The following is a 26086-nucleotide window of genomic DNA, read 5'->3' as shown; positions in this document are numbered from 1 at the left end:
TAGGCTGTGATGAAGGTAATTGCTTAATTCATTAGTGCTGGGTATGTTCTGATAGCAGGGGCTTCCCCTAACAAAAGGAGCCTCTCTTTCAGTTCAAGGGGGGAACCATTTTGGATTGAGCTGTTGATGGGGCAGCATTGTTTTTAAGCTGTCCCAATAATGTATACTTTGGATGGCAGTACTGTTGTTTTTCTTCCGGATTCACAATGTAAATTAACACCCTGTGCCATCTTTTTATTTGATAGAGGTTAGGTTTTTCAGTCTAGCCTTCTGGCCTACACTACGTGACACATTGTCATGCTGGAGGGTCATGTCAGGATGAGCCTGCAGGAAGGGTATCACATGAGTGAGGAGGATGTCTTCCCTGTAACGCACAGCGTTGAGATTGCCTGCAATGACAACAAGCTCAGTCCGGTGATGCTGTGACACACCGCCCCAGACCATGACGGACTCTCCACCTCCAAATCAATCCCGCTCCAGAGTACAGGCCTCGGTGTAACGCTCATTCCTTCGACGATAAACGCAAATCCAACCATCACCCCTGGTAAGACAAAACCACGACTCGTCAGTGAAGAGCACTTTTTGCCAGTCCTGTCTGGTCCAGCGACGGTGGGTTTGTGCCCATAGGCGACGTTGTTGCTGGTGATGTCTGGTTAGGACCTGTTTTACAACAGGCCTACAAGCCCTCAGTCCAGCCTCTCTCAGCCTACAGTGGACAGTCTGAGCACTGATGGAGGGATTGTGCGTTCCTGGTGTAACTCTGGCAGCTGTTGTTGCCATCCTGTACCTGTCCCGCAGGTGTGATGTTCGGATGTACCGATCCTGTGCAGGTGTTGTTACACGTGGTCTGCCACTGCGAGGATGATCAGCTGTCCATCCTGTCCCCCTGTAGTGCTGTCTTAGGCGTCTCACAGTACGGACATTGCAATTTATTGCCCTGGCCACATCTGCAGTCCTCATGCCTTCTTGCAGCATGCCTAAGGCACGTTCACGCAGATGAGCAGGGACCCTTGGCATTTTTCTTTTGGTGTTTTCAGTAGAAAGGCCTCTTTAGTGTCCTAAGTTTTCATAACTGTGACCTTAATTGCCTACCGTCTGTAAGCTGTTAGTGTCTTAACCACCATTCCACGGGTGCATGTTCATTAATTGTTTATGGTTCATTGAACACGCATGGGAAACAGTGTTTAAACCCTTTACAATGAAGATCTGTGAAGTTATTTGGATTTTTACAAATTATCTTTGAAAGACAGGGTGCTGAAAAAGGGACGTTTCTTTTTTTCCTGAGTTTATAATACTATTTGGCCCTAAACAGTGAGTACACAGTGGCAGAATACCTGAACACTGTGACTGACCCAAAATTAAGGAAAGCTTGACTATGTACAGAAGCTTTGACTATGTACCGTAACTGCATGCACACTAATCAGTAACCTAAATACACTTCAAAGCACATGCTAATGGTTGTGGTGTCATACATCAGGTCATACAAGGGGTCTTCATGCTTCTCTAATTGAGAATCACTCCTCACCCTCACGCCCCCCCCCCCCCCCCTCTCTTCTTTAAATTATCATATTAGTTCTGCAAGACTGAGGTGCGTGGCGTCTACACAGGGATAGAGAGGGACCTCGTTCTTCTTGGTGACCTTCCTCCCGCAGTCTTCCTCTTCAATATTCATGCTAAGGGGAGCATTTGCATTGTTACCATGAACAATGGATGACGTATGGAGGGAAGAGAGAGCCGCTTGACCTTTCCTAGCCACTAGAGAGAGGGGCAACAAGGATAGAGAGAGAGAGCTTAGATGGGAGAGAGGGGGATTGGAAGAGAGATTTTCTGCATTTGTTTGATTTAGTGTTTACCTTTCATGTCTAGTTTTATAATAATGTTATAATCATTCCTGCCATGCAATCTAAATGTAATTAAATACAGATGGCAACAGAACATGAGAAAGGCAGGGGAAAGTGAGACAGGGACGAGGGAGAGCGGACAAAGTTTAATTGAAAGAAAGGGAGAAAGAGAGTCGTAGAGATACTGACAGAGAAGAAAGTAAAAGAGAAAGAGTCAGATAGAGAGGGATATTGGTTTCTCCTAGATCCTAGTGTTTATGTACTATCCTACAGGGCAACAAAAAATGAAGCAGAGGAGAATTGTCACTCCCTTTAATAGATCTGTCGGGAGTTTAGCTGCACTACTCCCTGAGTTACAGACAGTGTGAAACAGCCCGGTTAGTCTCACAGTGGTATAGCTCCCTATCGCATAACCCAATACTTCCCAGAATAAGATACATTTCCATGCCCATTCTGAACCATCCCTGGGCAGTCGGCATGGACACAGATAGTGATGCTCTGTTCTTCTTACAGTGTGATTGTTCCTAAGCCAGAGGTAGGGGGAATGGAGAGGGTTGGAGAGAGAGTGTTTGTTAGAGCTAGAGAACGACAGGGAGAAAGCAGAGGGGTGGTTCCTATCTGGACCCCAGCAGGTGTGTTGATAGGGGTGACAGTCGGTCAGTGAGAGTGGGGACCCTGTCAGACAGTACTAACTGTATCACTATGAAGTCTAATTTCACACCAACAGATAGAAGGCACAGCAAGGGCTCAGAGGAGCATTTGCAGTGACAGTCGTCACAGCTACACCTGTTATGACAAATACTGAACAGAATATTTAATATATTGCACATTCTTAGGGGCTGCAAATGTACAACCAACCCTAGTAGGGACCTAATACCTTAATAGCTGTTGTATGTTACCAAGCCTGCAAACACATTATCACTGAGCATCCCTGGCCCTGTATAGGAAAGGAGAGGACGGATGGACAGAGTGATAGATGACAGCAGTAAATGTCACTCAGCAAAACAGAGCTGTTAGTTCATCAACCCTCACTCACAAAGACCCTCGTCATCCCTACCGGTTGGTAGATGGCCTAAAAACCCCAGAGATGCGTTGTAACGGCAGCCTTCCCTCTCTTCACGAGAAGAGAGGGTGTAACAGGGATCGGACCAACACACAGCGTAGCCAGTGCTCAACATGTTTAATTAAGATGATAAACAGTGAACACTTACAAAATACAAAATAACAAAACGTGGCAAACCAAAACAGCCCTATCTGGTGCAGAGAAAACACAGAGACAGGAAACAACCACCCACAAATCCCCAACACAAAACAAGCCTCCTATATATGATTCCCAATCAGGGACAACGATTGACAGCTGCCTCTGATTGAGAACCATATTAGGCCGAACACAGAAACAGACAAACTAGACACACAACATAGAATGCCCACCCAGCTCACGTCCTGACCAACACTAAAACAAGCACAACACACAAGAACTATGGTCAGAAGGTGACATGCGTTGTGACAAATACCCTGATGTAGACTCCTAATCACAGACTGACGAGAGGGAGAGAGAGAGAAAAATAGAGAGAGAAAGAGAGAAAGAGAGAGAGAGAAGGGGGGGGTTGTGGGAGGCGTGAGCGAGAAAAAGATAGATGGAAAGAGAGGATGAGAATGCAAGAGAGTTGGGTCCCAATTTAAACGAAGCACGACATATAAAGGTTTATATAGTGTACATAAAGGCTTTATAAACATTATATTAATGCTCACATATCATCTAGAAGCAATTGCTATACTCTATAATTGGTGTATAAACATGCGATATGTTATATTTGACCATTCACCCTACAGTGGTAATTGTTATGTCACCCTTTATACACCATTAATAGAGTATGACACACACTGATGAACGATGAACGATTTGTGAAGCCTTTATGTATGCTGTATAAAGCCTTCATAAGTAGTACTTTGTTTAAAGTGAGAGTTGAGTGGTTGCCAAGTAAAAACAGACAAGTGGTAGGAAGCAAAAAACCACAATCCAAGCATGGACAGCATTGATGAAGAGAGGCAAAAATCCAGGTCATGGACGTGGGAGGAGATTCTGGACGGCAAGGGACCCTGGGCTCAGCCAGGGGAATATCGCCGTCCTAAAGCCGAGTTGGAGGCAGCGAAGGCAGAGAGGCGCTGGTATGAGGAGGCAGCGCGTCGACGCGGTTGGGAGCCCGAGAGTCAGACCCAAAAATGTTTTGGGGGGGAGCACACGCGGAGTGTGGCAAAGCCGGGTAGGAGACCTGAGCCAACTCCCCGTGCTTACCGTGGAGTGAGAGGGCGTCGTACTGGTCAGACACCGTGTTATGCGGTGGAGCGCACGGTGTCCCCAGTACGCGTGCTTAGCCCAGTGCGGGCTATTCCACCTCGCCGCACTGGCCGGGCTAAGTTGGGCATCGAGCCGGGTGCTATGAAGCCGGCCCAACGCATCTGGTCTCCAGTGCGTCTCCTCGGGCCGGCCTACATGGCACCAGCCTTACAAATGGTGTCCCCGGTTCGCCAGCATAGCCCAGTGCGGGCTATTCCACCTCGCCGCACTGGCAGGGCTACGGGGACCATTCAACCAGGTAAGGTTGGGCAGGCTCGGTGCTCAAGAGCTCGTGTACTCCTTCACGGTCCGGTATATCCAGTGCCACCTCCACGTACCAGTCCTCCGGTGGCAGCCCCCCGCTCCAGGCTGTCTCTCCGGGTTCTCTCTCCAGTTGCTCCCACCTGTCCAGCGCTGCCAGAGCATTCCTCTTCTCCAGCGCAGCCAGAGTCTCTCATCTGTCCAGCGCTGTCTGAGCTGCCTGCCTGCCCAGCGTTGTCTGAGCTGCCTGCCTGCCCAGCGCTGTCTGAGCTGCCTGCCTGTCCAGCGCTGTCTGAGCTGCCTGCCTGCCCAGCGCTGTCTGAGCTGCCTGCCTGCCCAGCGTCATCTGAGCCGCCCGTCTGTCCCGAGCCGCTAGAGCCGCCCGCCAGCCAGGATCTGCCAGAGCCGCCCGCCAGCCAGGATCTGCCAGAGCCGCCCGCCAGCCAGGATCTGCCAGAGCCGCCCGCCAGCCAGGATCTGCCAGAGCCGCCCGCCAGCCAGGATCTGCCAGAGCCGTCCCTCAGTCCGGAGCTGCCCCTCAGTCCGGAGCTGCCCCTCAGTCCGGTGCTGCCCCTCAGTCTGGTGCTGCCCCTCAGTCCGGCACTGCCCCTTAGTCCGGCGCTGCCCCTCAGTCCGGCACTGCCCCTTAGTCCGGCGCTGCCCCTTAGTCCGGTGCTGCCCCTTGGTCCAGTGGGGTTGATATGGAGGGTGGTTGTTAGGAGGAGGCCACGGGGGCGATTAAGGAGGCGGACAAAAACATTGTTAAAGTGGGGTCCACGTCCCGCGCCAGAGCCGCCACCGCGGACAGACGCCCACCCAGACCCTCCCCTAGAGTTTTAGGTGGTGCGCCCGGAGTTCGCACCTTGAGGGGGGGGTTCTGTCACGTTCCTGACCTGTTTTCCCTTGTTTTGTATTTATTTAGTATGGTCAGGGCGTGAGTTGGGGTGGGTTGTCTATGTGTGTTTTCTATGTTGGGGTTTTTGTGTTCGGCCTGGTATGATTCTCAATCAGAGGCAGCTGTCAATCGTTGTCCCTGATTGAGAATCATACTTAGGCAGCCGGGGTTTCACGTGTGGTTTGTGGGTGTTTGTTCCTTGTTAGTGTTTCGCCACACGGGACTGTTACGGTAGTTTCATTTGTTATTTTGTATCGCATATTGTTTCCGTGTCTATTAAATTACCATGGAAACTTACCACTCTGCATATTGGTCCGATCCTTCTCGCCTCTCCTCGTCCAATGAGGAGGACGACATAGACTATCGTTACAAGAGGATAAGTTCATTAGAGTTACCAGCCTCAGAAATTGCAGGACAAATAAATGTTTCACAGAGTTCAAATAACAGACACATCTCAACATCAACTGTTCAGAGGAGACTGCGTGAATCAGGCCTCCATGGTCGAATTGCTGCAAAGAAACCACTACTAAAGGGCACCAATAATAAGAAGAGACTTGCTTGAGCTAAGAAACACGAGCAATGGACATTAGACCGGTGGAAATCTGTCCTTTGGTCTGATGAGTCCAAATTTTTGATTTTTGGTTCGAACCGCCGTGTATTTGTGAGATGCAGAGTAGGTGAACGGATGATCTCCACGTGTGTGGTGTGGGGATGCTTTGCTGGTGACACTGTCTGTGATTTATTTAGAATACAAGGCACACTTAACCAGCAGGGCTACCACAATCACCTGACCTCAACCCAATTGAGATGGTTAGGGATGAGTTGCACCGCAGAGTGAAGGAAAAGCAACCAACAAGTGCGCAGCATATGTGGGAACTCCTTCAAGACTGTTGGAAAAGCATTCCATGTGAAGCTGGTTGAGAGAATGGCAAGAGTGTGCAAACCTGTCATCAAGGCAAAGGGTGGCTATTTGAAGAATCTCAAATGTAAAATAAATTTAGATTTTTTGTTTACTACATGATTATTGTTTACTACATGTGTTATTTCATAGTTTTGATGTCTTCACTAATATTCAATAATGTAGAAAAAAGTTTTAAAAATTAAGAAAAGCCCTTGAATGAGTAGGTGTGTCCACACTTTTGACTGGTACTGTATATATACACTTTACTATGGATTAAATTATATGACATGCTATTTTATAAAATCAATTCTCTGTAATTAATATTACCTGATTAAACTAATCATGTAAATGTAATTAACTAGGAAGTCGGGGCACCACGGAATAATGTTTATAGAGTTGTTGTCTTCCGAATAAACACTTAAAGACCTGGTACTCTTTTATGTCAATAGCAGTCCATTTTTAATCGTCACTTTATTCAGTCTCATCTGAACATAGTACAATTCTTAGTTATCTTCACAAACCCTGACTAACAAGTTGAATCAGCAATACAACATTTGGTTTAATTATTTATTTACTAAATACCTAAATAATCACACAGAATTGCATATACACAGGATGGATCAAACATTGATTACTAATTATGTCATTAAAGAAAACGTCCCTAGAGGACAAAACCGATATGACAGCTGGTTACACAAAGAAAGGGGGTTGGGCTTGAGTGAAAGCGTGGGAAGACAGAGGAACAAAAGGATTGTGTCTCTATCAGACCTTATGAAGCTATGCCATCATAAATACAGAATCTTATGCATTCTAAATAACCGCCCATTCGGAAAATGAAAATGCAAAAAATATATTTACTCTGAGCTGCACTTCGATAGATTGGTCGAAGATGGAAGGCTGGGTTGCCCAGCAGAGATCTCCCTTGTCCTTTGAAGAATATTTCTGGGAGATACGTTGTCATGTGTTGTCGTGAAATAGAACGGATATGTTGTAGTATGTCGTCTTGTGGTAGAACGAATATGTTGTAGTATGTCGTCTTGTGGTAGAACGGATATGTTGTAGTATGTCGTCTTGTGGTAGAACGGATATGTTGTACTATGTCGTCTTGTGGTAGAACGGATATGTTGTGGTATGTCATCTTGTGGTAGAACGGATATGTTGTACGATGTCGTCTTGTGGTAGAACGGATATGTTGTAGTATGTCGTCTTGTGGTAGAACGGATACGTTGTAGTACCCTGTCGTCTTGTGGTAGAACGAATATGTTGTAGTATGTCGTCTTGTGGTAGAACGGATACGTTGTAGTACCCTGTCGTCTTGTGGTAGAACGAATACGTTGTAGTACCCTGTCGTCTTGTGGTAGAACGGATATGTTGTAGTACCTTGTCGTTTTGTGGTAGAATGGATACGTTGTAGTATCCTGTCGTCTTGTGGTAGAACGGTTACGTTGTAGTATGTCATCTTGTGGTAGAACGGATATGTTGTGGTATGTTGTCTTGTGGTAGAACGGATATGTTGTAGTATGTCGTCTTGTGGTATAACGTATACGTTGTAGTACCCTGTCGTCTTGTGGTAGAACGGATACGTTGTATTACTCTGTTGTTCTGAAGAGATTGTTCATCCTTTCCAAGGCCACGCACGTTTACAGCTGCTGCTGATAACTCAACGTCTAGGATGTATCACTTCTATAGTGAATAATAGTTCAAAGTTCATACCATGTAGCCATACTATAAGCTCATGCTATATTCTGGCTGGTGTAGTCAAATTCATCCTTCCAGCGTGGCGATCGTCACCTCCGCTTTGAAATTTGCCCTTCTAAACGTATAAACATCAGTCCTCACGTCATCGAGAACACAATGTTAATTGCATTAGGTTGTAGTCATTCAACCATTCGCAACCAGAGCTTACGCTGAGGTTGGCTTAGTTCGCCGTGAATTGGGTTATGGGGGCTCTTATAGAACTGTAGAAACGGGGTTGGTTCATTATTTCCAACCAATGCCTATTCACGTGAGTGTTGCCACTGATCGAGCATATTTTACTTATGAAAACAATTTTTACATTTTTTAATTAAAATTACATTTCATCTTTTCACAAATAGTTTCATATTTAAAACATTTAAATTTCACAACAATTCCATGTGAATCTGATAACTATAATGTGTAGACTTTCCAAGATACAGTTTATGTCGTCCTATCATCAGTAACAATGTCTCAGACGACAACTGATCAGACATCATATTCTTTAAGTAACAACGGATACTTTCTACTGGAAATATTGTTCCGTCCCCAACCTTTTGATGTTACAATACTCTCTCTATGTTAACAAAGGGCTTTCCAAGAGTCCATTCTGTGGAGTGAAGTGAAAAAGGGGGAAAGGTATTTATGGGGGGTCATAAACCTCCCCAACAGGGCAACGTCATGACACACATATCTTTTGAAAATATATTTTCCTTTATTATTTTCCACTAACCCTACCACCCATCCCCTAATTAGAGTAAACAAACGAACAGCAACAGTTAGGCTTCTACCTCCAGCTTATACATACTATATGCATTCTACTGACACAATCTATTCTACAATAGTTCTATTTTGTTTGTTTTTAGTCCTGTCCTTCCTCTACCCACAACCTCTCCCATCTCCCATTTCTGATGTCCATCCAGTTTGATTTCTATTTGCCAAAAGTTCTGAACCTACATACATTTTACAGACACGGTATATTTTACATTAGTTATCTTGTTGTTATTAGTCCCACCCTTCAGCTCCATTCAACCCCTCCCAGCTATCTATTTCTATTTGCCATGTATTTTTCAACTGTCTTCTGATGTTTTACAAAAGTTTTGAACCTTTCTATTCTCATAGTTTCTACAGATTGTAAATTAAAGATACATTTATTTGCTAAAAGTATTATTATATTATTGATCGATTGACTATGAATTTTCAAATCACCCAGTAGTGCTGTCTGCAGAGTTAGCTCCAGATAAATGTTGCAACTCTTCAGCCATTCCTGGGCCTGTGACCAAAAGCAAGCTACAGTACATATGGACAGTACCAAAATAAATTATCTAATGACTCTGTCTCTTCGCAGAGTGGTTGCTAACTAAAAACAGACAGGTGGTTGACTGCGAAAAAACACAATCCAAGAACGGACATCATTGATGAAGAGATCCAATCTAAACTCCCAAAAGGCACATTTTTTCAGTGTTTACTTTTATCCTACCAGGTACACAGATTGGGAAAACTATTTACAACAATTACCTGGTGAAGAGATGCTGTGGGGAGGTTAGGGGTTAGTGGTTAGTGGTTAGGGGCTAATTGTGCCAATAGGAAGCTAAGGAGGATTACTTTAGGTAGTCACATAGTCTTGCAACAAGTGCTGTGATTTATTTAAACCCTTTCCTGCAGTAAAATGACCAAATCGCCCTCTAGTGGGCTCATGGGTGGAATGTTAATAATGTTTTTTATAACTAATAAACTTTGTATTTCATGCAGAAGATCCAGTGTTTTATGTCAAACGGTGTGGTTATATTTCAGTCTTCTGTGATGCATATAAAGTGTAATATTGAGATGCAAACTCAAAATGGAATACACTTCAACTCTTCATCTGACATTGTACGGGTGCCTTCTTTTTCTGAAACACGTGTGAGAGGTGTATACTTTTGTTTCAAAGAAGATTTGTTTAAGACGACAAAAAACACTCTGTGTGACCCTGATTTAGCCCACTGCATTAAAAGGTTTTAATGATCTCTGAAAGTCAGGTCTTTGTTTTAACTCCTCCCAGGGGAGCAATTGACTCCTGTTGACTACAAGAGGAAGGAGTCTGCTCTATTGGCCCTACACCACCTTTTCCACCGCAGCATCCAATCTCCCATCCAGGTGCTACTGACCAGGACCCCAAAAAATGCTTTGCTTCAGGGTAAAGCCAGCAGAAGGATGCAGGGAGATATAGCAGAGAAATTATCATATTGAAACACATGCACAGATGGCAGCTCATTTAAACACAGAGACACTTACACAATCAAATGTGATGTATAGATGCCATTCTCAAATTCCCGTGAATTGGTCTTGGTCATTAAACTCCACTCAATGGCTGGATCTGTTATGTAAAGGACCTGGAAATCTGCATAAACACTTAGAAATTATTTGATGCTTTAAACAGATGCACTTGTGGAGTTTCTGCTGTGATTCTGCCAGGCGACAAGATTACTGTGAGGTTGCACAAACGGTCACTATGGTTGCGTGCCACAGTGTCTATTTTGATGTTGCCTGCCTGCCTGCCTGCGCGCGCGTGCGTGCGCGCGTGCGTGCGCGCGTGCGTGCGTGCGTGCGTGCGTGCGTGCGTGCGTGCGTGCGTGCGTGTGTGTGTGTGTGTGTGTGTGTGTGTGTGTGTGTGTGTGTGTGTGTGTGTGCGTGTGTGTGCGTGTGCGTTCTTGAATACAGTCATCTCTGAAGATTTCCTTTGTTTTGTTCTGTTTTGATGGGGGAGGATTTTTGATGGATTTAGCGGCTGCCGTAAATTAGATTGGGTTTCTGTACCATTTCTGTCCTACTTATTTGGCACCATATTACTTACTGGTGCTTTGTGGCACGATAACCCTACAGTACACGCCAGAGGTGTGGACTCGAGTCACATGACTTGGACTCGAGTCAGACTCGAGTCACAAATATGATGACTTGCAACTCGACTTTGACTTTAACACCAATGACTCGTGACTTGACTTGGACTTGAGCCTTATGACTCAAACTGACTTGATACCATCCCCAAGCCCAAATATAAAAAATTATGCTATTAAAAAAAGTGTGCAGCACATCAACTCTTCATTTAACGGATTACAGTTTGAATCGGACAGCAGCCAATCAAATTGTGCCAGCTGAGAAAAAGTTGTGCGTGGCAGTGCAGAGGAACGACGGCGGGGGAATTCAGATGGAGCCCTTGGAAAGATGATACCCAAAATTATTATACGTATGTCAATTATACCATTGACATACGTTAGCCTACTGTAACCACACAACAGAGAGTGTGTGTGTGTGTGTGTGTGTGTGTGTGTGTGTGTGTGTGTGTGTGTGTGTGTGTGTGTGTGTGTGTGTGTGTGTGTGTGTGTGTGTGTGTGTGTGTGTGTGTGTGTGTGTGTGTGTGTGTGTGTTTGTGTAAGGTTGGGCGATTGTGTACAAGCCTACATCGCCCGATTGCGCCCCATAGCAATCCTCGATAGTTAGTCAATCACTATGGGGGGGGGGTCTTTCTCATGGCTACCCATGTATTTCCATGGAAATATAAAGTTTATTTGGAGAGTAATAAATATATAGATATTTTTAAAAGCATTCATGATTTGCGTAAAAGTAATACACTAACTACTACTCTTGTTAAAAATATGAATTGGTATTACATTTGGTGAAGAGCACATTATGACTTTAGGACTCGAAACTCAAAGTTTAGGACTTGAGACTTGACTTGGGACTTGAGTGCTAAGACTTGAGACTTACTTGTGACTTGTAAAACAATGACTTGATCCCACCTCTGCCACACACACACACACACACACACACACACACACACACACACACACACACACACACACACACACACACACACACACACACACACACACACACACACACACACACACACACACACACACACACACACACACACACACACACACACAACCACAGATAGATGTACACATGTCATTTTTTAAGCACAAACATGCCTACTTTTATTTAATCACACACCCACTTCCATTAACTTAAGGGACTCCAGAACGGGGAAGCTGCCAAAAAATACTGACTGCAAATTGTGTGACTGAAGGATAAACTTTTGCCTGTCCAATGCCAGCCCTATTCCAAATGCTGTAATAAAAGAAAACATTGACTAGCTAGAACATACAATAGAAGTGAGTGGGGTTTTAATTATCCCAGGGCTAGCAGCTGAAGAGCCTTCAGCAATCTCAATCAATTATCAGATGTGTCATACTCTGACTCACGATTAAATACATCATTAAGTCTCAAGTCTCTGTCTGTCTCACTGAAACACCTGTAGGTGGCTCATGTTCTGGGTTTACAGAGAAAACTGTGATGCAGGCTATGCACGAAAACCACAACAGGAACTTAGGATAGCAGTTGTTTTTTACACTCTGACACACATAGACAGGTCATTTTGTGGGTTGAAAAAAGGAGCTATTGTCAGAAAGCAGGAAAACCACAACAAAATCACCGGAAGCTGTCCAACCCCCTGGTGTAATATCTGTATTCATTTGCACTGCACACACACCTCAACACACACTGAGGTATTGTTGTCTTAGCCGTATGCAGTCTGTCTCTGGTTAGCATAGCTGCCATTGTGTTATTTGCTTCAGATTACGAGGTGATGATTTGCCTTGTTCAGGAACATGCTAGAACAGTGCCTCTGTAGTACAGTAGTGGCCATGTGACTCCGAGAACAGGATTTTGTTATGGTTGGTCTAGTGTGTGCTATTTCATGTTGTGTGTAGGTGGTATGGAGCCCTGTCCGAGCCTGCCCAGCACAGATTTAAGAGCTGCAATTAATCTGTAATATCCCTCATTATCTGACAATAAACAAAAGATTTCTCGTTTTGGTTATGCATTGTTTAGTTTTATTTCCCCCCCTTGCTCCCCCACCCTCCTCTCTCCCCCAGCCTCTCACATCCTCCCTCCCTTCCTCCCAGAGCAGGTTTGGCCACTTCTCTGTTTACCTCTGTACTGGCCCTGCCTGTCTCTGCCACTTCCTGGTCACCTGGATCAGCTTCCTGACGTGAGCAGCAGGCTCTAGGTCGTCACACCACACCAAGAACTCTCTGACTCTGTTCTGTCCTGTTCTCTTTCCCAGAATTCTCACAGGACAGGCAGCCGGCTAACATTTCCGGCTAAACTCCACCAGCCAATCAACAGACGCTGTGACCGGGACAAAGTCCTTTGTCAGTTCACCTGCCTACTCTCTTTCTCCCTCCGTCCCCCTCTCCCTCTGTAGCTCTCTCTCTGACAGGTCTAGAGTTACACCCTATTTCGTAAGTATTACCTGTCCAGGTGAAGCTGCTTTGCCTGAAGTGAACATCGCTCTGTGAGTCCTGCAAGCTCTTGTCCCTGTAGTCGGAACTGTACAGACTGTACTGGATGTTGTATCACTGTTACTTGCTAAAGTTTGACTTGCTACAGTAAGTAGGAGTAGTCTACTTGACAGTCTGTGTATTGTCTCATACTGTGTACTTTTAAGAGATTCATTTGAATGCTGCTTGCATTGCGAGTTTGTGTCTGTGTGAGTGGATGTCAGACATGTTCTCTCCCTATGTTTTGCCTGTGTCTGTAAGTGTCTGTAAAGTAACTTATCCATTCTATCTGTGATCAGTGACCTGAACGTCTGAGTGTGAGTAACTATGTGCTGATCCAGACAGACTCTGAGCCGTTAGAGCCGCTCCAAAGAGCTCCATGGCTGCCTGCTCCTCTGCTCTGCCCTGAGCTCTGTTGTCCAAGACTGGGCAGTCAGATTTAGAGGTCTGGCTCAGAGAGAGAGAGAGAGACTCAGCACCAGATCTGTGGAGATTTCTAATAGACACTCAGATCATAGAGATAGAGAGGATAGAGAGAACTTTGATGGACAGGGTGTAGATGTTTTATATTTGTATTTGATATATTTCTATATCTGGGAAGCCTCTTTGCTCGTATCTAAGTTCTTTGTTTACGGGTGCTTCTAAAAGTAGTTGTACATGTAGTAGGCTAGAGTTCCTTAGATCTCGACCACCTGGGTAGATAATGATGAACTGATTACTTATGAAGACTTTATTTCCAAAATGTTATATCAGACAGTTTTTCCACATTTTTCAAATTTTTCATCAGAAAATTATTGCTTATGTGTGTTTAAAATATTGCTGTTTAATTAACAGATTTCAGATGTGTATGAAAATGTTAATTTTTTTGCAAAACACATCCATTGTTTAGCTGCAATGGAATGTTCGTATCTTGTATATTTGACTGAGATACGTGGTTGTCTCACCTAGATATCTTAAGATAAATGCATTTACTATAAGTCGCTCTGGAAAAGAGAATCTGCTAAATGACTAAAATGTGAAATGTAAAGGTTTTACATACAGATCTCATATTACTGTATTGAATTATTTTTGTGAATAATTTTTTTATATATTGATGTCACAAATGTATAATTTGTACACTTATTTATAAAGAATTTAGTTATTTGTTACATTTGACCTTGTAAAACCTAGCTGTACTACTTATTTCTCTGAGAGTTAGGCGGATACAGTATGTAGCATTTTGCAAAAAACATGATTATTTGTCTCTCTGAAATGAAACCATCAAGTGATAGATTTTAAACAAATACATGTATGTCATTGAAAAACCCAATGCCATGATTAGATAGTGAAAAAACACACCAATCTCTTTCATAATTTCTTTAAACAATAAAAGCTCATTTACCAACATTTCTGAAAATTGAAATATAGCGTTTTGGAATTAAATCTTATGTACATTTATAAATGAGGCCCCTGGTGATTATTAAGCTGATGAACAATAAGAACCAAAAGAATAATGAATGTGTCACAATGCAGATAACCATTACATGTTGAGGTTAAGGGACACAGAAGGAGACTGTAGGCTACTCATAATGACTGCACAGAGAAAATGGGAATAAGATAATATACAGGATGAATATACACATATACACATATTTAACACATATTATGTTGCATAGGCTAACCTACATCCTTCATGGACCAAATGTAGGTCTCATCCTATCCATTACAGGTGTCAAGTACTTTGCCTGTGTTGTGTACATACACTCGATATTTGTGTGCATACACTTCATATGTGTACACACTTCAAACCAAACCATTTGTACAGTATGGGTTTGTGTTGACAGAGTGTGTTTACAGGGTGTGTGTGCATGTGTTCATTGTATCTTGTGCTCAGTGCTTATTCCCATTTTCTCTGTGCAGTCGTTATGAGTAGCCTACAGTCTCCTTCTGTGTCCCTTAACCACAACATGTCATGATTATCTGCAGTGTGACACATTCATTATTCATTTGGTTCTTATTATTCATCAGCTTTATAATCACCAGGGGCCTCATTTATAAATGCTGCATAAGCAGCAATATACCCCAAAACATGCGTGTGCCAGTTATTTGGCGTGAGAATGTCCTCCACACAAACTTTAGACCATAGGTAAGCACATTTTTGTAGTTGTTGAAGTATCGTATTGCAAACAGGCAAGTAAGTATCTAGTGCAAATGGGGGATATGATGATAAGCATATAAAAAAAAGATAAATAATAATAATAAAAACATTTGTCGTTAATGAGAAAAGCAAAAATCTATGTGTTTTATTTTTGGAATCTAAAATAATTATACATAGGAATCTATTTCCTATTTATTTTGTTTTCCTAACCATTGCAGAATATTCCTCACATTTTCTGGCTGTTATGGGTTCATTTTCCCGAAGTAGCAATACAACAAATTCCCATGCGCATGTCTCATTTAATTCAGCTTACGAGCGTAGGAAATAGATAGGTTACGTATTTAAAGTTTTGCTGTATGCAATCCCATAGGCAGTGCGGTTTATAATACACAGTTGAATTGACAGTGAACGGACAGTTGACATTTTACATTGACGTAGTTCTATGTAGGCTATGCTACCACTGTAGCCTAAGTATAAAATCAAATCAAGATCTATTTATACAGCACATTTCAGACATGGAATGCAACACAATGTGCTTTACCGGAAAAATGTATGTACTATAAAAAAAATGTATGTACTATAAAAATCAGACTTTCATTAAATCACACATGAAAGATACCAAATTAAAGCTACACTGGTTGTGAATCCAGCCAACATGTCAGAATTCAAATAGGCTTTTCGGCGAAAGCAAACAATGCTATTATCTGAGTTAGCACCATTGTAAACAAAGAGAGATAAGCATATTTCAACCCTGCAGGCGCGACACAAAACGTCAATTAGAAATCTGTATTCCCAATGAAAATCCATTGAAAAGAGAGTGACCTCAAAAAAAGAAATTCTGAATGGTTTGTCCTCGGGGTTTCGCCTGCTAAATAAGTTCTGTTATACTCACAGACATGATTCAAACAGTTTTAGACACTTCAGAGTGTTTTCCATCCAAATCTACTAACAATATGCATATCTTATCTTCTGGGGATGAGTAGCTGCAGTTGAATTTGGGTATGCTTTTCATCCAAACGTAAAAATGCTGCCCCCTATCCTAGAGAAGTTTTAAGATATCTTTCAAAAATGTCTTCTCTGGCAGGCTATTCCAGAGGCTGGGGGCATAATAACTAAAGGCTGCCACTCCAAGCCTCTTGGTCCTAGGCTTTGGGATAGTTAAAAGGCCAGTGCCAGAGGACCTGAGGGACCTACTGGGTACATAACTTAAAAGCATGTCTGACATGTATTGGGGTGCACAATCGTGGATTGATTTAAAAAACAATAGAATCATCTTAAAATTAATTCTAAATTAATTCTAAAACTCACAGTGTAGAGAACTTAAAACCGATGTAATGTGTGGTCTCTGTCTAGTCGTGGTCAGTACCCATGCTGAAGTATTTTGTATGTTTTGCAGTTGACCAATGGCATTCTTGGGTCGACCAGACAGGAGAGCATTACAAAAGTCAAGTCTGCTTGTAATAGAAGCATGGGTGAGTCTCTCTGTATCAGCCTGAGAGAGAAACGGCCGCACCTTGGCAATGTTCCTCAGGCGGCAAAAAGCTATTTTGGGCACATTCCTAATGTATGATCCGAAATTGAGTTCAGAATCTAAAATAATACCTAGGTTTTATACTTGGTATTTTATCTTTATTGCCAGTGAATTAAAATGTGCGTCCAGATTCTCTCTCTTTGCTTTGGTTCCAACATTAACAATCCTTGGATATCCTACAACAATTGGCTGTTAAAAAAAAATGTTTTCATGGAAATTCACAACAAAGCTGTTTAGCTAGAGGAAGTTGTGAGCCATCCAAGTATTTAAATCACTAATACAGTCTAATAATGTATCCGTGAAGCTAAAATCTTCTGGTGACACAGAAATTAAAAGTTGTGTATCGTCTGCGTAGCAGTGGAAATCAATGCTGTGTTTTCTGATAATGCTGCCAAGGGGTAGCATAAATAAATTGAACAGTACTGGACCCTAAATAGAACCTTGTGGAATGCCACGTGATGTTTACCAAGGGTGACAAAAAAAACTCTCGACCAGTCAAATAGGTCCTAAACTTATTTAGAACAGGACTGGAGAGGCCAACCCTAGTACTGTAATTCAGAATTCGCGGCCAGTCCAGCATGTTTAGGTTGGGGAAAAGTCGATGCAAAATTGAATTCAAACGTTCTGCGCTGACTACTCCAAAACAATTTGCCTTATTTTTTATTTTAGAAACTGTCACAGTCATTTGCCAAATACAGCAAAAGATTAAAACATTCCGCCAACACCTCCAAAAAACATTTGATAAAATTTGCTGCTGCTCTTTCTTTTAGAAACTGCCGTGGCCTAATAACAATAGTTCCAAATTAGTTCCAGGTCTGATTGATAACGGGAAACATGTGTATGTATGGCATGCGCCAAGTTTATGTGTGAAATTTACGCAACGGTTATAAATGAGGTCCCGGGTTCCTGCTCTGAGCATGTGTGTTTTGAGGAGAAACATGGGTCTGTGGAATGTTTTACCTCTGAACAGCCGTGCCTGCCCCTCCCTCTCAGACAACACACTGAGCCTGCAGGCCTGCTGTGTGGACCTGCATGTGCTAGGGATAACATACCATGCCCTACCTATGTGCACTGGTAACTCCTTGGAGAACCAGGCATACTTTAGTTGAAAAGGCAAACTGTAAATGGAACCTTCATTATGATCACTGTAGCATCCATATCGTGTTAATGCGGTGCTATTTCACATGACATACACAATGTCAAATGATACTCTGACCCCCGCATGTGTTCTATGTGCCTACAGTTTGTTTCAGGGTGGGTGTGGGACAGGATGTGTTTGCGATGGAACTTTAATTTGTGTGCTTTTGAAAGGTTTGGATTTGTCAGGTCAATCTAGGGTCTTCGTCAGATTACTGTACTGCCTTTTGTTGGGCTAGCTAGTAGGATGTGCATAAGCTACATTCGTTTACATTATTATAGGAGCATGGGACACATTTACAGAGCTACGCACTAGTATACGGCAGACATTAAAATGCTGACACAAACACACTCACCTTGTTCAAAGAGTTGTTTTTCAACCAGGGCCGTAAGGGAATGAGCTGAGTCAGCATTGGGTTGGATGATTATTAGCTAATCAACTCACAGTGTGTCACAGGATCATTGGACAAACACAGTAACCAACATGTCTATGAGAGAATATCTGTGCACTGTATGAATGTCTGTGTAATGTGCTTTGTGTGTAAGCCGTTCTTATCCATGAGCCATTAAATGGGGATTTTGTCTCCTTTGAGCAGTTCTGGACTCTGTCTACATTTACTGGTTTTTCCTTACAACTGCAAAAAATAGTCAAATATCACACAGCGTGACCTAAAGTATGTGGTTACCTGCTTGTCGAGCGTCTCTTTCCAAAATCATGGGCATTAATGTGGAGCCTGTCCCACCCTTTGCTGCTATAACAGCCTCCACTCTTCTGGGAAGCCTCTCCACTAGATGTTGGAACATTGCTGACTTGCTTCCATTCAGCCACAAGAGCATTAGTGAGGTCCGGCACTGATGTTGGGCGATTAGGCCTGGATCACAGTCGGCATTCCAATTCATCCCAAAGGTGTTCAATGGGGTTGAGGTCAGGAATCTGTGCAGATCAGTCAAGTCCTTCCACACCGATCTCGAACAAACTATTTCAGTATGGACATCGCTTTGTGCACGGGGCACTGTCATGCTGAAACAGGAAAGGGCTTTCCCCAAACGGAAGCACAGAATCGTCTAGAATGTCACTGTGCTGTAGCGTTAAGATTTCCCTTCACTGAAACTAAGGGGCCTAGCCCGAACCATAAAAAGCAGCCCAGAACATTATTCCTCCTCCACCAAACTTTACAGTTGGCACTATGCATTGGGGCAGGTAGCATTTTCCTGGGATCCGCCAAACCCAGATTTGTCTGCCAGATGGTGAAGCGTGATTCATCACTCCAGAGAATGCGTTTCCACTGCTCCAGAGTCCAGTGTTGGCGAGCTTTACACCACTCCAGCCGATGCTTGGCATTTTGCATGGTGATCTTAGGCTTGTGTGCGGCTGCTCGGCCATGGCAACCCATTTCATGAAGCTGCCGACCAACCGTTCCTGTGCTGACGTTGGTTCCAGAGGCAGTTTGGAACTCAGTAGTGAGTGTTGCAACAGAGGACAGATGATTTGTACGTGCTGCGCGCTTCAGCACTCGGTGGTCCTGTTCTGTGAGCTTGTGTGGCCTACCACTTTGAGGCTGAGCCATTGTTGCTCCTAGACATTTCCGCTTCACAATAACAGCCTTTACAGTTGACCAGGGCAGCTCTAGCAGGGAAGAAATTTGACTAACTGACTTGTTGGAAAGGTGGCATCCTATGACGGTGCCATGTTGAAAGTCACTGAGCTCTTCAGTAAGGCCATTGTTTGTCTATGGAGATTGCATGCCTGTGTGCTCAATTTTACACACCTGTCAGCAACGGGTGTGGCTGAATTAGTCAAATCCAGTAATTTGAAGAGGTGTCCACATACTTTTATGTACAGTATATAGTGTATGGACATAGATGTGAACCCTTTTTTGCCATCATTCATAGCATTTTCTCCCTGAATGTTGGGAAAAGGTTACCTTGGCAACACAAAGAACTTGTCACTTGAAAATGGATGACGATACTGTCTGTTTTTTAATACAAACAGCACTTTCTCTTTCATTAAACATGGTGTGAACAAAAGCCAATGGAGAAAGTCCAAACAGACTGATTACTTTATAAGGGCTCTGGTTAATTTATCTTTCTTATTAATCCTGTAGGTCTGGTAATTGGAAGGTGAGGTTATAAATAGGGCTTTAGCCTGGTCATGTTTCAGCCTGTCATGGCTGTCAGCTGTGTGCCACTCAATGACTGTATATATGAATGGACAAAACCATTGATCACGTGACACTTAATTCCTTTGTGAGACTTAATAGCGCACTGAAGCCAAATTAAGTCGGTTAAGATGCAGTTTGAGCAACTCCGGGAAGTGACGTTGCAGGCTAGCTCAGTGTGTCCCCTCTCATTGTGTAAGTCAAATTGAAGGCCGACCGGGGTACTGCAGGCTGCCATTAGCAACTCAATTATCCTTATAACTTCTTCTGTGTACGATTTTAAAATTAAAGGTTCAAGGACATACATCTGGTGTGTCTTCTCAAGAAGACTGTCTTCTCAAGATTTATTTATTTACCCGAAGATTGACCACGAAGATCACAATTTTTCCATTCACTATAACGGGGGATCCTGTTTTCTGCTAACAATGCCTTCAGTAGCCTTGAACTTCTGTGGCTTCATTTAGAGGGGGCTGATTGTTCTTCTGCTGTTGTCTGTCCAGACTACACATGTATTACACGTGCACATTCTGTTCTCTCTATCCTTACTGGTAATCATCTCACTTCTTCTTAATAACCTCTTCCTCCCACGAAAGAGAGACAGAGAGAGAGAGAGAGAGAGAGAGAGAGAGAGAGAGAGAGAGAGAGAGAGAGAGAGAGAGAGAGAGAGAGAGAGAGAGAGAGAGAGAGAGACAGAGAGAGAGAGACAGAGAGAGAGAGAGAGAGAGAGACAGAGAGAGAGAGAGACAGAGAGAGAGAGAGACAGAGAGAGAGATGTTCAGATTTAGTGTACACTGCTCCAGTGAACCTCCTTCCCTCCTTTCTCTCCCTCTGTCCGTCTGTATTGAGATGAAAGCTTCCCCTCCTGAGAGAGAGAGACAGAGAGAGAGAGGGAGTGAGAGACAGAGAGAGAGGGAGTGAGAGAGAGAGAGAGAGAGAGAGAGAGAGAGAGAGAGAGAGAGAGAGAGAGAGAGAGAGAGAGAGAGAGAGAGAGAGAGAGAGAGAGAGAGAGAGAGAGAGAGAGAGGGAGTGAGAGACAGAGAGAGAGGGAGTGAGAGACAGAGAGAGAGAGAGAGAGAGAGAGAGAGAGAGAGAGAGAGAGAGAGAGAGAGAGAGAGAGAGAGAGAGAGAGAGAGAGAGAGAGAGTAAGAGAGAGAGAGAGAGAGAGAGAGAGAGTGTAGCAGGATAATACAATCACTTCATCACAGCAGGGAGCTTTAACTTAATTATAGTACTGTTCAGACTGCTGTTATTACTACGGTCCTCCTCCCAGACACACAAAGCAAACAAACAGAGATTTGATGACTGCCATAACTCACAGCTTTCCTCTTAGGCCACTTATGTAAGCTAAGGTCTGTGTGTGTTTTCACAACTAGGTGATGTGTATTGCATCCGTGTTTATGTATGAGTGTTTCTGGGTGTTAGTGGGCATGTTTGTTAGTGTACAGTGCATATTGTGCACCATACAGTCATTGGTGTGCACGTGTATATGTGTGTGCGCAGTTACTGAATACAGTCAGGTGTATCACCTTTGGAAGGCTATTGAACGTGTCATGGAAAATGGCTTAGTACCTTCTGGGTTCTCACCTGACCCCCAACCACACGCAAAGATGGAGAGGTGTGCTATAGGTGAAAGAGGACCCTCACGCCAAGTTCTCACACACTATAGCCAAGGTTATCTCTTACACCGTATAGTGTACTTTATGCTCGATTAGTCACTGTACATTGCAGTACATGAGCATGCTCAGTGTGTTGAAATGTGTGTTCTAATTCTAAGGTTGAAACCCAATAAGGTTGGTGGATTTCAGTCAATGTCAGACTATGTATAACATAGTCAGCCAAAGTGATAGCCAATCAGGCGGGACGACCCAAGAGTTGCTCCAGAAATAGGGGCCATAGGGTTGCCAACAAGATGGCCGTTGCCAGGGTGACGTGGTTCTTGGATGCCAGTCGTCTCTCCCCATCTGTTCAGGGCGGTGTGCCAGGCGAGACCGCCTGACTCTGAGATGACGTCGTGGTTCTGAGCGCTGTCTAATACCGTACATATTATGTCCCACACGGTACACACGTACTGAATGTGAATGCAGTGTGTAGCCAGAGAAACAAAGGAGTTCCTCAGTGGTTCGATATCAGTCTTCTCTGCCAGAGGGGAACACACAAATGAAAAGGAGTGAAATTAGAAGAAAGGGCTGCTGGTGTTTTTTATTTAACTATTTAACTGTTCGTTAAGAAGAAATTCATATTTTCAATGTCGGCCTAGGAACCGTGGGTTAACTGGCTTGTTCAGGGGCAGAACGACAGATTTTTACATTTGTCAGGTCAGGGATTTGATCTAGCAACCTTTCGGTTACTAGTCCAACGCTTTAACCACTACCTGTCTCCCGCTCTCACAGTGGCTGTGATTCCTGCTCTATGTTTCACTGCTGAGGGTATGTCTATGTGTGTGTGCCTGTCTGTCTGCCTGCTTGTGTGTCTATGCAACACCAAGTTCTGTAACTCAGCTCAGAGAACGCTGACATTATGAACACTGTCACACCCTTCCAGCGTGATCAAATATCCATGCCTCTCTCTGTCTCTCTGTACAGCTCCATGGACCTTTACATTTAATGAAATTCAACTGATTCCCCCCACAGCACCATACCAAGCCCCCCTTGTCCAAGAGCCCTCTTCATGAGTAGCCAGGGGGAGTTTGAATTGGCTGAGGTGCCTGATGTTGCCATGGTGATGGAGATGGCATCAGCACCCCCACAACGACTCCCGTCACCTGCAATGATTGGCTACGGCGGATTGGAGTCCCCTCCCCCGGAGCTATGCCAGGCGTGCGGCCAGAAACACCTGATAGAGGAGAACCATGAGTACCTGTACCGAGACGAGGTGGACGATGACCTGATCTGCCACATCTGTTTGCAGCCGTTCATCAGGCCGCTGGACACGCCCTGCGGACACACCTACTGCCAGGAGTGTCTGACCAGCTTCCTGCTGGAGAGTGACTTCTGCCCCGTGGACCGCACCCATCTCATGCTGCAGAACTGCCGCAAGTCCAGCCTGCTGGTGCACAAGCTACTGGACAAGCTGGCCGTGGCCTGCCCCTTCACTGACCACTGCACTGATGCCCTGCCCCGGGGGGAGATGGAGGGACACATCAAGAACAGGTAGGTCTCGTACCCCCATCATACCCACTATGTACTATAATAACACATTACCTCAACACACCTGAACCCACTGCACTGATGCCCTACCCCGGGGAGAGATGGAGAGACACATCAAGAACAATTAGGAGAAAAACTAAGAATCCCAACATGCATGTCACCACTGGAAGAGTAGACTACCCCTAAACACTTTTACCCACAATCTACTGTAAGAGCAAAGTGTTCCACACCCAGAGGACGTCTGTAACATAAGTCTTCCTAAACACAGTTAGATATTGTAGGGACAACTGAATGCATTCAAATGAAACGTGTCTTCCACATTTAACCCAACCCTTCTGAATCAGAGAGGTGTGGGGGGCTGCCTTAAAACTTGTTTGGGCTGCAATCCCGACAAAGGTACACTTATGACAACATCCAGCTCAAGTGCAAGGCGCGAAATTCAAAATCTAGTTTGTTAAAATATTTAACTTTCACACATTAACAAGTCCAATACAGCATATGAAAGGTAGACATCTTGTGAATCAAGCCAACATGTCCGATTTTTAAAATGTTTTACAGGGAAGACAAAATATGTAAATCTATTAGCTAACCACGTCAGCAAAAGAGAGCACTTTTCTAACTCCATCAGTTTTTTACTCCGTCACTAGCTATCACTAATTCGACCAAATAAAGATATATATAGCCACTAACCAAGAAACAACTTCATAAGATGACAGTCTGATAACATATTTATTGTATAGCATATGTTTTTTTTGAAAAATGTGCATATTTATGGTATAAATCATAAATTACATTTCAGCTACAATCAGAAATTGCACCGAAAGCAGCCATAACATTTACAGACACCAACGTCAAATAACTAATTACTCATCATAAAACATATCTGAGAAATACATACTGTGCAGCAATTGAAAGACAGGATTCTTGTGATTCCAGACAATATTTCCGATTTATTAAATGTTTTACAGCGAAAACAAAATGTAGCGCTATGTTAGCATAGCCACAATAGCCAGACACACTTGGGCGCGCACGACCAGTTGACATGCACGACAGATATATGAAATAACATTATAAATTGGGTCTTACTTTGGCTGATCTTTCATCAGAATGTTGATCAGGGTGTCCTTAGTCCAGATGAGTCGTTGTTTTGAGTCAGGATGGCAACTTTCCCTTCTCACTTAGCATTGGCACTGGTCGACTGGCACGGATTTGTCCAACGTTAAAAAAGTCAGAGAACGGAACACGCAAAACTCCCGAAAAAAATTCAAATAATCTGATTAAACTATATTGAAAAAACATACATTACGATGATATGGTCTCATTTATCAAATAAAAACCCAGCCGGAGATTGTTCCCGTCCAAAACAGCAGCAAAACAGAACACAATATCACTCCCAAGACGCGCGCTTCAGACTTCCGGAAGTGGTCGGTCACGTCAAAGAAATAGCTCTTATTCAACCTCTGAACAAGATATTCACTAAATTTCTTCTCTCATACCCTCTTGACACCCAGAGCAAGGCGTACGGAGTGTACGTAGGGTCTTACGTATAATGACCATGTATAGGCATAACGTTGAAGCGAGCATAGATTTCTGACATTCTACTTCTTGGTCAGGGAAAGTGCTGCCAAATGACTTCTGTACCACTCAGAGAAAAAATTAGAACGGTTTTAGAAACTAGAGATTGTTTTCTATCCAATATTAATATTAATATGCATATTGTAAGAGCAAAAATTGATTAAGAGGCCGTTTGAAAATTGGCACATATTTTCCAGTTTTTCCAATACGCCCCCTGCAGCCATAACAGGTTTTAATCAACATCCACATCTTCAGCACCCGGGGAACAGTGGGTTAACTGCCTTGCTCAGGGGCAGAACAACCGATTTTTACCTTGTCAGCTCAGGGATTCAATCCAGCAACCTTCCAGTTTCTGTCCCAACGCTCTAACCACTAAGCTCCCTGCAGCACCCATAATAACTGCTGCATGTTTATTATCTGTGTTCTGTTCTCCCCATCTGCTCCTCTCTCTCTCTCAGGGCTCATAACGTTGTTGTGGTACATCTGTGTTGACCTCCATTTAACATACACACTTAACATCCCCACCCCCACGTCCCTATTGTCCCTGTCCCCACCCCCTCCAGTCCCAGAGGGGGAGAGCGCACTTCCTCACCCTGGTTCTTTCATCTGAACCAGCCCAGCTCCTCTGTTTATCATTATAGAGTCAGAGGTTTGGCTGCTCATTGTTCAGTGTCTTGGCTCCTCTCTTCATTAGCGCTCGTTAACACTCTGCTAGCCTAGAGGCCCACAGGATAATTACTAAATAACTCCCCAACTATACACTGGGACTGTGCAACAATGTGTTTCCCAGAAAGTGATAGTGATTGGATAACTATCTCCTGAGCCTGCAATCCCCTCGAAGTTCACCCCCTTTCTCTTCCATTCTCCCCTCCTTCCTTCTTCAATCTTCATCCTCTGGTGTCCTGTCACTCACGCCTCCATCCTCCATGTCTACCTCTCTGTCTCGTTCATGATGTGTGAGTGTGATGTGGGTGGGCCAGGGGTCTCTGGGGACCAGCTCCTCTCTGGGAGGAGTCACGAGGTGTTACAGTATCTAACTGTAGAGGGAAGAGGTTACGTCCTGGGGGAAGAGAAGAGACGCTCTGGCCTGAATGGGGAATGCTCATC

The 26086-nt window shown here is 43.8% G+C and overlaps 1 protein-coding gene across 2 annotated transcripts in view; it reads left to right on the top strand.

Moving 5' to 3' along the window:
- Nucleotides 1-13089: 13089 nt before the first annotated feature.
- Nucleotides 13090-26086, top strand: part of lnx1 (ligand of numb-protein X 1) — a 77457-nt gene continuing 64460 nt past the window's right edge. The window contains exons 1-2 of one of the 2 annotated variants that reach the window (XM_071406359.1): nucleotides 13090-13402; nucleotides 22889-23407. In XM_071406359.1, coding sequence (XP_071262460.1) covers nucleotides 13362-13402; nucleotides 22889-23407 — 560 coding nt within the window. In that variant the 5' untranslated portion in view covers nucleotides 13090-13361. Of the gene's footprint in view, nucleotides 13403-22840; nucleotides 23408-26086 lie in introns of both variants that reach the window. The other variant, XM_071406362.1, reaches the window with a different exon arrangement.

This window comes from Salvelinus alpinus, chromosome 6 (genome assembly GCF_045679555.1).
Source record: "Salvelinus alpinus chromosome 6, SLU_Salpinus.1, whole genome shotgun sequence".
NCBI lineage: Eukaryota > Metazoa > Chordata > Actinopteri > Salmoniformes > Salmonidae > Salvelinus > Salvelinus alpinus.
This window is presented reverse-complemented; position numbering and strand designations above follow the sequence as displayed.